This window comes from Scyliorhinus torazame, chromosome 8 (assembly GCF_047496885.1).
Source record: "Scyliorhinus torazame isolate Kashiwa2021f chromosome 8, sScyTor2.1, whole genome shotgun sequence".
Classification (NCBI taxonomy): Eukaryota; Metazoa; Chordata; class Chondrichthyes; order Carcharhiniformes; family Scyliorhinidae; genus Scyliorhinus; species Scyliorhinus torazame.
This window is the reverse complement of record NC_092714.1, coordinates 174,475,281-174,491,858: the sequence shown is the minus strand read 5'-3', so window position 1 is coordinate 174,491,858 and position 16,578 is coordinate 174,475,281. Positions and strand designations below refer to the sequence as shown.

Here is a 16,578-nt window from a genome sequence, read left to right as displayed (position 1 = left end):
GACAACCCGGTTGGCCACATGGGCCTTGTTATATCGGGTCTCTGCATCAGTCACCGGCCTCTATACTGGCATCATCAGCCAGGTCCTAAGCGGGTACCCCTTATCCTCCAGGAGCCATCCTGGGGTGTCCTTCGAAGATGCCAGGATCTCTGACAGCCCGAGGATGTAGCTGCCGTGCAGCTCCTTGGGAAGCATGCACACACGTGTCTTATCTTCAGGTGGTGGTTGCACACGAGTTAGACGTTCAGGGAGTGGAACCCCTTACTGTTAATGAAGGGTGCTCCCGGACCACCCAGTGCACGCAAGGCAACATACGTTACATCTATTACCCCCTGGACGATCCCGGTGATGGCAGAGAATCCTGCTGCCTGGGCATCCTGTTAAGCTTCCCAGGTCATAGTTTAGGTCAAAGGTCAGCCACCAGGGCAAACGGGGCATCCTTAACTTTATGGATGCACATGGAGGCAGTTGGTTGGGATATGCCACACAAGTCCCTGCTCGAGCCTGGAATGATTCCTAGGTGTGAAGGTTCAGGGCTGTGGTGATCTTGACGGCCACCAGGGTATCCTCCTCCTCTACATGCTGACCAGGTTCTAATAACAATTTTAACTGTGGAGGTGGAGGCCCACATGTATGTCCCGCCAAGGGTCTCCAAAGGCAAAGTTTGTTGACTTATCTTTGCTTTCACGCAGCTGGAGAGAACCAGTTTGCTCCTTTGAGCCACAAGAAGAAACCATGGACCTCCTCTGCCCCAAGGTTTCCATTTCTCCTCCGACCCCACACTTCACTCTCTCTTTCCTGGCTCGTTTATCTGAATACAGGAACTTTGACTTTCATCAACCAGTATCGATTATTGTTTGTTGGCCAGCCAGCACTTCCCACTGGATGTGGAGTTGGAGACTGATGGAGGCCTGGGAAATAATGTCTCTGATCTTAACTCCACTGTCACCTGGTTTCCCATCAACCCCCCACCCTACCCCTCCACCACTACCTCTCCATCCTCCCAACCACCAAGTCGTTGACAGGCACCACCCTGCCTGCTTCCCCAGCCTCGAGTCCTGCCCCAACTATTGCTTACCGGATCTCACCAGGCACTCCTCCGATACAATCAGCGTACAGGTTGTACGCATTCAGACCAGAAGACCACACAATGTACAACACCTCTCTAACCTGGAAAAAAAGTAATAATCTTTATTGAATTGCTGCATTGTAATCCATGGGAACAAAACAAAGAAGCTACCCCTTGAGAGTAAATTTATTACATTCTGACATATTGAGAGAACCTCCTCTTTGGTTTAGCTCTTCGAGATGCCAGCTAGTCTCCAGCAGCTGTAACCCAATAGGACCGGGATAAGGTGAGCTGCAGACAAATATTAACAGCTTTACTACTGCATAGGGAATTGTTATATTTCTTTGTTGCTGTAAAGAGACAGAAGGCTCCCACACTCTGGAATCTTGTAAAACACGATGAGAGGTTTATTAAGGGTGTTGCTCATACAATCAAGATGGTGATCTGCCCAAAGCCCACACAAACACTCTGCAGACGTCACCGCACATCACGTGACACATAACGAGGAGAAATGTATTCTCAGATACACAAGATGAATCATCACTGGAAAAGAGGGTCTGGGATAGCTCGGTTGGCTGGATAGCTGGTTCGTGATGCATAGCGATGCCAACACCGCAGGTTCAATGCCCCTACCGGCTGAATTTATTCGCCTTTTCAATCTTGTCCCTTCCCGGAGCTGTGGTGACCTCAGATTAAATTACCACCAGTCAGTTTTGAAAGGGGAGAGCAGCCTATGGTCACCTGTGACATTCACATCACTGGGAGTATGAAATACAAAAGCAAGGAGATAAAGCTAAATCTTCCACGACATACTACACGTGTGTTCAATTCTGGGCACCACTCAGCAGATGTGGAGAAGATTTCTTGGGATGCCACCAGAGATGAGGGTCTTTGGTTAATGTGGTTTGACTGGAGACGCTGGGATTGTTCTCCTTCGAGCAGAGTAGGTTATGCGGAGATTTAAACGAGGGATCCAAAACGATGTAAAGAAAGGGGAAAACAATTTCTGGTGACAAGAGATCAGGAAACAGTAAAGAACAAAGGAAGGGGAGGAGGAACATTTTACCCTGCCCACCGTTATCCTTTAGGATGTACTATCCGAAAGACTGGTGGAAGAGATTCAACAATTACTTTCAAAATGGAAATGGATAAATAACTCAAGAAGGATAAACGTGCAGGGCGATGAGCAAAGAGCAGAAGAGTGCAACTCATCATTTAGCTCCTTCAGGGTGGCACAGTGGTGAGCCCTGCTGCTTCACCGTGCCAAGGACTCGGATTCAATTCCGGCCTTGGGTGACTGTGTGGGTTTCCTCCGGGCGCTCCGATTTCCTCCCAAGATGTGAAGGTCAGGTGGATTGGCCAGGCTAACTCCCCCTTAGTGTTCAGGGATGTACAAGTTAGGGACAGTGATGAGGCAGGATGGGTGGGGAGTCGACTGGAGTAGAGTGCTCTTCTGGGGGCCAGGGCAATCTAGATGGACCAAATTACTTCCTTCTGCACTGTATGGATTCTATGATTCAAAGAGCCAGCAGAGCCCGATGGGCCAAAAGGCCTCACCCTGGGCTGTGAAATTCTATGATTCTAAATACAGAATGAGGCAGGACTGCAATGCCTGTGGCTTCATCTCGGTGTAGAATTCAGAAGCATCGAGTGATGTATCTAACTGTTCAGGTAATCATTCAAATTACAGGTAAACGAGGATATCTTGTCCCTCTAGCTCATCCATCCTTTGGAACCTCAACTGAATTTTCAACTGCCTCAGGCGACTCTACAACAAAGCTCTATTCCAGTATTGATCGCTCTGGAATGTAGCACTCCCCACAATTGGTCCTGAACTTGCCCTTCAGCAGCTTCGCTGTGTCCCCTTGTCCCACATTCACGGTTAAGTTCTAATACACTATAAAAATCTACTTTTTAGGTTGTCTCTCATTTATCCTTTTCAAAGATACAAAGTTTTTTTCTAACCCTGCTGCATAGCACAAGTCCTCAAACACCATGATCCATCCTTGTGATCCTTCTCTGCACAGGCCCCTGGAGCTTGGAGGTTTCCCTCGAGTGTTTGTGAGCACCGGTGAATGTCGTATTCAAAGACTACGCCTCAACTCGCCTTAACCATGACCCCTCAAGGCTGCCTTAATCGAGTCATTGACTTGCCCCTCTCATTCATTCCAATCCTGACTTGTGATATCAGCCTCACACACTTGGGCCGCTGCAGCAGATCCATTTACAACGATTAAAAATTAAACACACAGAGCCGCAGAAAATGAGTGAGTGTAAGGACATGCAAAAAAAATACATGGGGTTTTTGAAGGAATAAATAAAGAGAAACTGTCTTCAATGACCGAAGGATCAGAAACCAGGGGATACAGATTTAAGATAAATATTGGGCGAAGAAACAGAACAGGGATGAGAGGTTTTATTTTTTTCATGCACCCAGTATTTATGACTTTGAATGCACCAGCTACAGGAATCGCTAGTAATTTTCAGAAAGGAATTGGATATACATGGAAAATAATTTACAGGGTTATCAAAAAAGAGCAGGGGGGTGCGACTAATTAGATAGCTATTCCTCCCCCCCACCCCATCCCCAACCCATGGGCGGAAAAGTCCAATATAATCGGCAAACAAGCAGAGGCGGTTGCACGACCCAGGGTCCTGCCGGGGGCGACACAAGCCAAACCCTGTAAACATGTAGGACAAACCAAGATACCAGGGGAACACCTAAACAGTGGAGGGGGAGGCGAGGGAGGGCGGGGGAGGAAGGGGGTTATTCCTATGTAAATACATGATGATCTCTTTCTGTAAACTCTAAAAACCGCAAAAATCTTAATAGAAATATATTTTTTTTAAGTGTAGCGGGGCTGAGGATTGGGAGCTGATCAGGAAGTTGATGAAGAGGGAGTGAAAGAATACGAGAGATGTGGTCTCACCAACACCCTATACAATTGCAACAACACTTCTCTACTTTTATACTCCAGTCCTTTTACAATAAATGCTAACATTCCATTTGCCTTTTTAATTTCATGCTGTACCTGCACACCCACTTCCTGCGATTCATGAACACAGACACCCAGATCCCTCTGCCCAGATACATTTTGAATCTGCTTTCCATTTAGATATGAATTTGCCTTTCTATTTTTTCAGCCAACATGTATAACCTCACACTTATCCACATTAAACTCCATCAGCCAAATTTTGGCCCAATCTCCGAGACTATCGATACCGTCTGTAAACTTTTTATCTCCTCTTCACTGACTGCTTTTCCACCTACTTTAGGATCATCTGCAAATTTTGCTTTGTTACACTCTGTCCCTGCTTGCAGATCATTTATATAGATTGTAAACAGTTGAGGTCCGAGGACTGAACCCTGCAGTAACCCGCTGGTTAGTGTGCCAGCCAGGGAAGGACCCATTTATCCTGACCCTCTGATGTCAGTCAGCCAATCCTCAATCCAATCTAGTACTCTACCCCCAGTCCCCCGCAATCTCACCTTCTAGATCAGTCTTTTATGTCAAACGCCTTCTGGAAGTCTAGATATACCACATCCAAGGTTCTCCATTATCCACCTTGTTGGTTACGTCCTCAAAGAACTCGAGCAAGTTTGTCAAGCATGACTTACCCTTCATAAAGCCATGCTGACAATGGTGGATTGTGCTTTGTTTTTCTAAATGTTCAGCTATCTCCTCCTTAATGATTGATTCCAGCAACTTCCCCACCACAGAGGTCAAGCTAATGGGTCTATAGTTTCCTACTTTTTGCCTTGCTCCCTTTTTGAATAGGAGCATTACATTAGCGTGTTTCCAATTCACCATGACCCTTCCAGAATCCAGGGAATTCTGAAATATCATAACCAATGCCTTCCTTGACTGCTTGTTAAGCCATGGAACGTTTTTCTCCCTTTTACAATTCCTCTTCCTCTCAGGAATATAGAATAGAATATATTTACAGTGCAGAAGGAAGCCATTCAGCCCATTGAGTCTATGTGGGCTCGACCCCTCCAACCTAGCCCCATAACCCAGTAACCCCACCTAACCTTTGAACACTATTTGGCAATTTAGCATGACCAATTCACCTACCCCGCAGAAGTTTGGACTGTGGGAGTAAACCGGAGCACCCGGAGGAAACCCACACAGACACTGGGAGAACGTGCAGACTCTGCACAGATAGTGACCCAAGCTGGAATCGAACCCAGTTCCCTGGTAACCACTGTGCCGGCAAACTTTATTTGATAGGTATTTAATATCTCCCTGAACATCCGCCATTGTTCTTCAACCGTCTTCAATTATTTGTGCCTACAGGGCAGCACGGTGGCGCAGTGGTTAGCACTAGGACTATGGCGCCGAGGACCCGGGTTCGAATCCCGGCCCTGGATCACTGTCCATGTGGAGTTTGCACATTCTCCCCGTGTCTGCGTGTGTTTACCCCCACAACCCAAAGATGTGCAGGTTAGGTGGAGTGGCCATGCTACATTGCCCCTTAATTGGAAAAATAATAATTGGGTACTCAAAAATAAAAAAAATTAATTGTGCCCTGTCTGCTTGGGCAACTCTTTCCTCAGGCCTGTATAATTACCTCTGCTAAAACTCCAGTATGGCACACTTTGTCTTCTCTCCCTCAATCTGAATTAGAAATTCTAATATGCTGTGATCACTCCTTCCAAGCGGATCCTTAACAACGAGACTATTTATCAACCCTTCTTCGTTACATAATACTAAATCTAAAAGTGCCTGCTCCCTGGTTGGTTCCATAACATATTGGGTGGGATTCTCTAATCCCACGGCAGAGTGTTCACGCCGTCGTAAACGCCATCCCGATGACAAATTCTGGCCCGTAAAAGGGGCCAGCACGGCACTGGAGCGGTTCACGCTGCTCCTTCTGCTGATCCCGGCGAGAACTGGGCGCCGCGGGACCGCGCAAGTGCAGTGGCACCGGCGCCAATGCGCACATGCGCAGTGCCTTCCTTCAACACGCCAGCCCCGACGCAACATGGCGCAGGACTACAGGGGCCGGCGTGGAAGAAACGAGGCCCCCAGCCAGAGAGCCCGGCCCGCTGATTGGTGGGCCCCGATCGCAGGCCAGGGCACACGGACCCCCCCCCCCCCCCCCACCCAGCACAGGCCGCCCCCCGATCCTTCCACGCCGAATTCCCGCCGTCTTAAAGCAGGCATGGACAGCACTGGCGGGACTCGCGGTTTTATTCTCAGATATTAAGAACAGTCAGAGGTGATCTCATTAAAATGTATAAAATTCTGACAGGGTATCTGCTGCTGAGGGGCTGGGTTCCCTGGCAAGAGATAGGCAGAAGGCAGGAAACTATAAGCCAGTTAGCCTAATGTCTGTCATAGGGAAAGTGCTGGAATCCATTATTAAAGAATTATAGCAGGATACTTCAGTGCTAGGCCTCAACTATTTACAATCCACATCAATGAGTTGGATGAATGGAGCGAATGTATGGGAGCTACATTTGCAGGTGGCACCAACATAGGTCGGAAAGTTGTCAAGAGGAGGTAAAGAGCCTACAAAGGAATGCAGACAGGTTAAGTGAGTGGGCAACAATTTGGCAAATGGAATATAAAGTAGGAAAATGTGAACGGTAGGCAGTATACTATTTAAATGGAGAGAGACTACAGAACACGGTGGTACAGAGGGATCTGGGTGTCCTGGTACAGCACGGTAGCATAGTGGTTAGCACAGTTGCTTCACAGCTCTAGGGTCCCAGGTTCGATTCCCGGCTTGGGTCACTGTCTGTGCTGAGTCTGCACGTTCTTCCCGTGTCTGCGTGGGTTTCCTCCGGGTGCTCCGGTTTCCTCCCACAGTCCAAAGATGTGCGGGTAGGTGGATTGGCCATGCTAAATTGCTCTCAGTATCCAAAACATGTTACGTGGGAGTTACGGGGATCGGGTAGATACGTAGGCTTCAGTAGGGTGCTCTTTGCTACTGCTCTTTGTAAGGGCCGGTGCAGACTTGATGGGCCGAATGGCCTCCTTCTGCACTGTAAGTTCTATGATTCTATGGTACATGAATCACAAAGTTAGCAGGGAGAGACTGCAAGTGATTAGGAAGGCAAATAGAATGTTGGTGCTTCTTGCAAGGAGAAATGGAAGATAAGTGTAGGAAGTTGTACTGAGCTGTACTGGGTCTTAGGTGAGACCACATCTGAAGATAATGTACAAGTTTTGGTCGCCTTATTCGAAAAAGGATATAAATGCATCAGAAGCAGTTCAAAGAAGGTTCACCCAACTCATTCCTAAAACGAAGGGCTTATCTTATGAAGAAAGGTTGAACAGATCAGGCGACGCCCACCTTCTTCACCACTAGAAGAAGGTAATCTTACAGAAACATACAAGATCCTGACATGCAATTACTAGCACCCTCTCCTGCCATTAACACTTCCTCTGTCACGTGCCCTACACATCTCAGTTGCAATTTCTCCTCGCTCTCACCAATTACTGACCTTTTACTCTGCTCCAGCCCTTCTTAGCCATATATAATCCATCACTTTTCTCCTCTTTAGCTCTGACACGGACTTGAAATGTTTCTCTCTCCAGATGCTGCCAGACCAGCATTTTCAGTTTTTATGTAAAGATCCTGAGGGGACTTGATAGGGTGTATAGCCAGAAGAGGTTTCCACTTGTGGGGGAGACAAGATCTAGGGGACACTGTTTAAAAATAAGAGGTCGCCCTTTTAACATGAGGATGAGACAACATTATTCTCTCAGGGGGTTTGTAATGCTGTGGAATTCTTTTGCCCAGAAAGTAGTGGAATGGAGAGTGTCACTCAATCTATTCAAGGAGGGGTTGGATAGATTTTTGATCGATAAGGGAGTCAAGGTTGTGGGGGGGAGGGAGGGAATGCAGCAAAGTGGAGTTGACACCACAACCAGATCAACCATGATCTTAATGAATGACGTAGCAGGCTTGAAGGGCCGAAAGGCCTATTCCTGCTCCTAAGGCCTATGCTCCTCCGGCTGAAGTGTCTAGAGTTAGGGGTATTAGTCTGGCAAAGGGTTATCCATTTAGGACAGAGATGAGGAGAAATGATTTCAGAGGGTTGTGAATCTGTGGAAGTCTACTGCAGAAGAGCTGTGGATGCTCAGCTGTCAAGTATATGCAAGAGAGACATCAACAGACTTTCGGGAATCGAAGGATATGGAAAATGGCAGCAAAGTGATATTGATGTAAAAGCTTAGCTGTGATCTTATTGAATGCCAGAGCAAGTTTGAGGGGTGCATGCCTTCCTCCTGCTCTACTTCCTGTTCTTAAGATTCGATGAAATATGAGAGATAGAGAGAAAGGCCGGGCTTGAAACGATCCACAAACATAGCTGTCATTGAAGTGAACATACAAAGCGGCACTCACCCTCAACTGACAGTTCTCATCTTTATTGTCGTGGAAGTTACATTTTCCTTCAGAACAGCAGAACTTCTGGAGATCAGACCACAGTCTAAAAAGAAAATTGCAGACAAAAAAATTTAAATATTTAATCCCCGACTCTGCAGAGTGCAATAAAAACAAAATGATGGAAATACCCGCAGATCTGTGGAGAGAGAGGAACAGTTAACTTTTCAGGGCTGTGACCCTCCATCAGCACTGAGAGAACTTAGAAATGTCTTTGGTTTTGAACAAGTGAACAAGGGGAACATGGGGCGAACAAAAGGAAAGGTCTGTGGTAAGGCAGCACAACGGTTCATGGTACAACGCTAAAGGGAGTGGAAATGGGTTGGACAAATTAAGAAACAAAAGGCATGTTCAGAAGAGGTGTGAATGGCAGGATAGAGGAAGCGAGAGAAACAAAAACAGAAGAATAACTAATTGGGAAAGAAAAATGGAGCAATACGGGGCAAAAATTACATTGAAAAGCCGTTGAATTCTATGTTGGGTTAGGGTTAGCTGGTAAGTGCCTGGTCAAAAGACTAGGTGCCGTTCCTCGAGGTTGAGCTCCTCGAGCTTCATTCGAACACTTCAGCAGGCCAAGGACAGAAAGGCCAGGGTGGGAGCAAAGCGGAGAATTAAAATGAAATTGAAACTTGTGGACCGAATGGAGGTGTCCCAGAATGCGGTTACCCGCCTGTGCCTGATCTATTTAATGTAGAGGAGACCACATCGCGAGCAGTGAACACAGTATACTAAACCGAGTGTATGCCAAATAATTTGTCTTTTCACCTGAAAGGAATGCGTGAAGCTGTAGGAAAGGGGAGGGGGCATTGGGGAGACTGAGGAGTCAACCTTTGGAATGTCGAGGAGAGGAGGAGGTGGCAGAAATAAGAGGATGATCCGTTGAATCTGCAGTTTACAAGGGGAACCATACTATGGCTCATCTGGGAGATGAAGGGGCAAAAGCAATTGAAGTAGAAGGGACACCATGAAAAATCCTGTCAATAACAGTGTGTGTGTGTGTGTGTGTGTGTGTGTGGGGGGGGGGGGGGGGGGAGAGAGAGAGGAGAGAGAGAGAGAGAGAGAATCCTCGGTTGAGGAAAAAGGAAGTACTGATGGGAAAATTGCACTGTCCTAAGAGATATGGGAGACATAGCAATTGGGTGAATGGGAGAGAGTACTTCCAGGAGGAGATGCATACGAGGTAGCTGTGTCATTGGATTTACATCGAAAATTGGTGGAATAACGCCTCAGAAAAGGAGATGTCAAGGAAGGGAAAGGAGGAATCGGAGGTGGTCCAGGTGAAGCCAAGGGAAAGGTGGAAATTGGAGGCCAAGGTGATGAAATGTTCCAGTTCAGCAAGAGGCAGCACCGATCAATGTTCTGGTAATAAGGCGAGTGTGGGACCCCAAGTAAGACACGAGCAAGGAATGTTCCACATATCCCACAAAAAGGCAGGAGTAGCTAGGATCCATGCAGGTGCCCACAACAACAACTTTTGTTTGGCAGAAGTGAGTGAGGTTGAAGGAGAAATTGTTCTGAGAGAGAAGGGGTTCAGCCAGGCAAAAGAGGATGATGGTGGATGGGGACTGATGGGCCTCCTTTCGAGGAAGAAGCACAGAGCCCTCAGACCATCCAGGTGGGAATAGAAGTGTCTAGGGATTGGGCGATGATGAAGAGATGACAGTTAGGGCCAGGGAACTGCTGAAAAGGTGGAAAAGTCATAGATATAGGTGTGAAGAGGCTGGACAAGGGGAGAAGAAAAATGTAAAGAAATATCAGTGAAACAGGATTTGATTGATTGATTGTCACATGTACTGAAGTACAGTGAAAAGTATTATTTGCGGCCAAGGGAACGTACACAGTACGTACATAGTAGACAAAAAAGAATAATCGACAGAGTACATTGACAAATGGTACATCGACAAACAGTGATTGGTTCAGTGCGGAACAAGGGGCCAAACAAAGCAAATACATGAGCAAGAGCAGCATAGGTCGTCGTGAATAGTGTTCTTACAGGGAACAGATCAGTCCGACAGGGAGACGTTGAGGACTCTAGTAGCTGTCGGGAAGAAGCCGTTCCTATATCTGGGTGTGCAGGTCTTCAGACTTCTGTATCTTCTGCCTGATGGAAAGAGTGAAATGATGGTCCTACCAGCAAGTCCTGCTCGTGGATCATGGGAAGGAGGTACAAGCGGGTTATGAGGTTAGAAAACACAGAAGAAAGATCTTACAAGATCAGTGACCGTCTGGGAAACAATGGTTTGATGTTTGGTGGTGGGAACGTGATCTGGAAGAGGTAGAAGACAGTTCAAGAAGTTGGCCTTCAGTCCCTAAAGTACAGGTTGGTTCACTAAACAGCAGCAACACCCTTGTGAGCTTGTTTAATGACAATGCTAGGAGAGGACCTGAAAGAACACAGTGCTGGGAGTCCTAGCTTTTCCTGTTCTGTCGACAGCAACCTGAAAAGTTTACTCTGTGCTTCTCTCCATTCACGATGCCAGAGCTCCTGAGCATTTCCAGCATTTTCTATTTTTCACAGAATCTTGACCATTCGGTCCATCCAGTCTGCACCGACCCTCCGAAAGAGCACTCTACCAGGTCCACTCCCCTATCCACTGAGGGTCAGTTTAGCATTGGCAATCCAGCTAACCTGCACATTTTTGGACTGTGTGAGGAAACCGGAGCACCCGGAGGAAACCCACGCAGTCATGGGGAGAACATGTCTACACAGACAGTCATCCAAGGCCGGATTCGAACCCGGGTCCCTGGCACTGTGAGGCAGCAGTACTAACCACTGCGTCACCATGCCACCCATTTACCCTCAATAAAACTAGCTGCTCGACAATGTCAGCCTCATGTAGTAAGCTTCTTGCCCAGGAGGCCTCAAGCCTGTCAACCAGTGCGGACGATATAGAAAACATAATTTGAAAGAACCCTGCATTTAAAATTGTAGTATTAGGCTGCTTGGGTCTGGAAGGATTAACGTGGGACTGATTAGCCCACGTCATGATGTAGAGTCACATGGGAGGAGTAGGGAGTCTGGTAGGAGCCGACACGAAGTTAGCACCTAGTCCAGACTGTATCCTGTATGTATATATAGTTACGTTACTAATAAAGTTATTGTTCAACCATACAAGCCTCCAGACCTCTTCATGAGGCAACATACAACCTTACAACAAAAAAGGGCAGCACAGTGGCGCAGTGGGTTAGCCCTGCTGCCTCACGGCGCCGAGATCCCAGGTTCGATCCTGGCTCTGGGTCACTGTCCGTGTGGAGTTTGCACATTCTCCCCGTGTTTGCGTGGGTTTCGCCCCCACAACCCAAAGATGTGCAGAGTAGGTGGATTGGAAACGCTAAATTGCCCCTTAATTGGAAAAAATGAATTGGGTACTCTAAATTTATTTTCAAAAACTTACAACATAAACATGTAGGATGCGAGACAAAGCTGCTCTCCCTGGGGGCTTGCACCTCACACCAGTCCCCCTCCCAGACAGAACACACCTCAGGTCAAAGATCCAAGCCAATGAGTTGTTGCAACTTACGTAGATCTCAACAGTCCATGGTAATAAGCAAAGTAAACCAAAGAGTTATCATTGTATTCCCAGCTGGATAATCCATTTCCGACAGCAATTCCCTGAAAAAGCAACAACATGAACATTATTGTGGAATATAGGCACTGGGTAGACTATTCCCCCATTCAATGAGATACTGGTCAATCTTCCCACGTACTAACCATCACACCACATCCCTTGATACCCTTAGCCAACGGAAATATTAATCTCAGATTTGAATATTCAAGATGACCGAACAACCATAGCCCTTTGATGGAGAAAGTTTCAGACTTCCACTGCCCTGAATAAGTGTTTCCTGATTCATAGAATCATAGAATCTATAGTGCACTCGAGGGCATTCGGCCCATCGAGTCTGCACCAGCCCGTGGAAAGAGCACCCTACACAAGCCCACACCTCCACCCTATCCCAGTAACCCCACCTAACCCTTTTTTTTGACACTAAGGGCAATTTAGCATGGCCAATCCACCTTAGCAGCACATCTTTGGACTGTGGGAAGAAACCCACGCAGACATGGGGAGAACGTGCAGACTCCGCACAGACAGTGACCCAAGCCAGGAATTGATCCTGGGACACTGGAGCTGTGAAGCTACATGCCGCCCTAATAACAGGCTGAATATTAAGATTGAGCTTTGTCTTTTATTCTCCCGCCATGGCAAATTATTTCTCTGTAGTTATCCTATCAAATCCTTTTAAACACGTTGATTGGATCATCCCTCAACTGTTAAACTACTGGGTTCTGAGTGGGGCCCACGAGACATAATGTTGACCGTTGACTGAGATGATGGGAGGGCCACTCATGCAGCCCACTCACTAGCCTAGGTTACTCATAACTGGTCTAAACTCAGGGGAATATAATCCACGATTATTATGTACAGCACTGTGATGGTTACAAATGATGGACGAGAGGCAGACTAGAAAGGAGTTGTTCAATAAGCAGTATTATAATAAGGGAATAAGCAGTAGCTCCTTCCGATGTCCTCACTCAATAGAACATTAAACCACACAGTCTAGACGTCTGAATTGAGAGCTGGTCTGGGTTGAGTTCGCCAGAACAGTGTCATAGTCACTGGATTAGGGATTTGGGGAAATATTCAGAGGGGCTGGACCAGGATTGTTATACTCGAAAGTGAGAGGCGGAGGATGAAATGGAGAATTTGTTTTCATATCTGTTCTTGGGATATAGGCTACACTGGGAGCGCAACAGTTATTACCCATCCCCAGCTGCCTTTCGGGGGTTTAGAATTCACCTCGTAATGTGGGGGTGTGGTCACATGTAAACCAGACGAGGTAAGATTAGCAATTTTCCTTCAGAGAAGAGATTATTATACAACAACCCAATTGCTTTCTGGCACCATTCAACAAATCCAGTCTGACAATTTTCCCCGGTGGGATTTGACCTCACAACCCTCGGGTCGTTGGTCCAATGCCATTAATTACTAGGCCCCTGTATCCTTCCTGTTGAACTTAAAGTAATCATCACTGCAAAGGAAAACACATGAAACAATAATGATAAAGATAATTTGTGGGTTTCCCCTCAATGTCAAAAATAAAACAGGCCCAAGTGCATTTAACCTCAGGACAGCCTAAAGCACTTTTGAAGTGTAGTTACTAATGTTATGTAGGGAACAGTAACCAATTTGTGCAAGCAAGATCTCACAAACAACGCCGAGACCACAAGCAGTATAATCTTCTTTCCAGTGATGTTGAACACTTCACTGTTGGTCCTCAAATAATGCTGTGAGATCATTCACCCCACCCCACGGGGCAGGTGCAGCAGATTTAATATTTCATTCAAAAGACAGCATTCCCTCAGCATCTGTGCCCACCCCTCTCCTCCCCCTTCCGAACCCCCTCTTCCTCTGCTCACCATCAGGCTATGATTCATTCGAAGGAAGAATGGTCCAGGGCCAGGATTTCACGTCCCCACTCTGGTGTGCTTTTAGGTGGGGAGGAGGGTGAAACTGCAGGGATGGATTCCCTCTGGCTCCCACCCGCCTCAAACCTGAAGCGATTTTACGCCAGGACAGGCAAAGCCTCCGACGTGAAGCCTGCCGTTGCCCCAATTAAGGCCCTGAAGTAACGGCCACTTAAGAGCTGTTTCCCACCCAGCCTCAACTGGCAGATTGTAGCACCGCGGAGGAAACCCGGAAATAAGGCGAGTTACGTCTCAGGCAGAGGGGGGAGAGGGGAGATGGAGTGCCAGTCATCAGAAGCCCCCTTCTGATTCATGATTGCCCTCCCCTTAAGGCCTAGTGAACTCTGGATCCCCTCCATATTCCTTTCCCAACCCCTGGTTTATTCCGCCTCATGATCCCCAAGGCGTTCCCTACCCTTCCCTCCCTGGAACCAGGTCAGGATTTTATGGCCCCACTGACCAGAATGGAGAGTTTAAGCTGTTGCTGCAGGGACTGGAGAACTGCTGGCGAAGCAGGTTAACCGGCAACTCTCTAAGGGAGGACTTCCCTCCGAATGAGGGTGGAAGGGGAAAGAAAAGAGAACCCTGCCCAATGCCAGTCACCACTCATTTGAGCATAAACTGGCAGTGGGGCAGTCAGCCGGGACGTGGTCCCCACCAACTCTTCAGAGAGCAGGGGGCACACCTAAAAATTCAGGCCCAGATGTTAGAAATCTGAATGTAAACAGGAAATATTGCAAGTGTTCAGCAGGTCAGGAACCATTTATGGAGACACAAGGTCACCAGCGTGCGACACTAACTGTTTCTCTCCCTACAGATGCTGCCTGGTTGACTGAGTATTTCCCCCATTTTCTACGGGATTTTGCATTGATCGACTCCCACCTTGAAATTGATGCTTTGATCAACCATGACACGCTCTGCAGTGTTGGTACATAAATGCCTCCATAACTCTCTCCCGTGATGTAGAATTCATTCTTACTGTATTCCGGAAACAGGCGGAAGAACTCCTTCAGGGCCAGATAATATTGAATGAAACCTGGAGGACGGAGAGAAAGAGTGAGAGGATAAGAGAACTTTCCAATAAGACGCACATAATTAATATGATGGGTCAGCATTAAATCTGGTGTAAAAATAAGCAGTACCAACATGATTCACTGTCTGTGAGTCATTCCAATTATGCTTCCTCAGTACCCTGAATGAATGTAGAGAGGAAATAGCCATTTATCTCCAGGGGGTTAATGTCTTGGCAATTACATTGCGAAGGCTAAGAGAAACACGCGATGAGTATTAATCATCTTTCAGCACATATAAAACAGAGGATGGGTCATCAGAACATACTGTCTGCCCCTCTACCACGGCTGGTGGCCTTGGAAAGGGAGAACAGGGGGGTCTACAGGCAGGTTTCAAGCCTTCCGCAGTGGGCATTGCGGGGGCTCGGGTGCCTCATCACCCCCTGGAATGACATTTTAATTTTAATTAGTTAAGTTTCCTTTTGACGTTTTGTTATTGTTACAGTGCCCTACCGGGACGGCCTTCCGCTCCCCCCCCCCTTCCCCATCCCTCCCCCCCCCTCCCCCATCCCTCCCCCCCCTCCCCCATCCCTCCCCCCCTCCCCCTTCCCATCCCTCCCCCCCCTCCCGCCCCTTCCCCAGCTGAACTTGATGGATGATATATGGGCTTCAGAAAAGGTCTGGAGGGGAGCCAGAAGAATGATTTCTAGCTTAAAGACCGTAGCTATTCAGATAGGTTTAAAGAACGGAATCTGTTTATTCTACAGCAGCATATATCAAGGTGACCCGATGAGAGGTCGATATAGGTCGATAAAGTATTATAAGAGCAAGATAGTGTGCCTGTTGAGAGAGAAGAGTTTTAACAGATTGAGGAGAACCATGGAGCCGAGATTAACCGGTGCAGAATAAATTGGAATTTATGCGGTTCTTCATTCCCCATAGTGAGCCTCCGGATCCTGTTGCGGGCTACTGTGTTGTGTACTGACTGTCTGCACACCTTCAAGAGGGAGTGGCTTGCTTTCCGGCCTTAACATGGATTGCATCATACGGAAGCTTGGTCCAGGATCTCTTGGAATAGTTTTGATCACTGGAGGGGATTGAGGATGAATTTCCCAGGGCACATTTTCCCTCATCGGTGCCCATTTTGCTTCTCTCAGGAAATCGCTTGGCTAGGGCAGATAAGAAAAGTCCAGTCACCACACTCCATCCAACAGGGCATTTGGGGCAAGCTGGGTGGAATTGATGGTCTTTTCTGCATATGTAGTTTGAAGCCCTCTCCAAACTCATCAGCTATTTCCTCGTTTCCATCTGTGGGGTACAATAACGACCTGCTCATCAATGCTACCTCAAAGCTCTACCAGAACCCAATGTACCTTCGATATGATGCCAGTTAAATCCAGACCACATTACAGCCCTGCTCTCGAAGCATTTGACTAGAGATGGCATCATGGAGCCCTAGCAATATTGGTCAACAGGAGGCTAAAAGGGAAAATACTCCAGTGGCTGGCGTGACGGTTCAAAGGAAGAGGAATTGTAATGTCTTAGGAAGGAACTCTCACAGCCGCAGACATTCTGTAGAGTTCCTTCAAAGAAACATTCTCTAGCCAAACAATGGTCACACTAAAGTCAGAAGA

At 47.2% G+C, this 16,578-nt stretch overlaps 1 protein-coding gene across 1 annotated transcript in view; it reads right to left on the bottom strand.

The window, feature by feature from the left end:
• ctsa (cathepsin A) overlaps nucleotides 1-16,578 on the bottom strand; it is a 67,514-nt gene that overhangs the window by 27,579 nt on the left and 23,357 nt on the right. Inside the window, 6 exon segments of the mRNA XM_072515543.1 lie at nucleotides 1,079-1,170; nucleotides 8,429-8,513; nucleotides 11,989-12,080; nucleotides 14,817-14,857; nucleotides 14,860-14,958; nucleotides 14,961-14,970. Coding sequence (XP_072371644.1) covers nucleotides 1,079-1,170; nucleotides 8,429-8,513; nucleotides 11,989-12,080; nucleotides 14,817-14,857; nucleotides 14,860-14,958; nucleotides 14,961-14,970 — 419 coding nt within the window.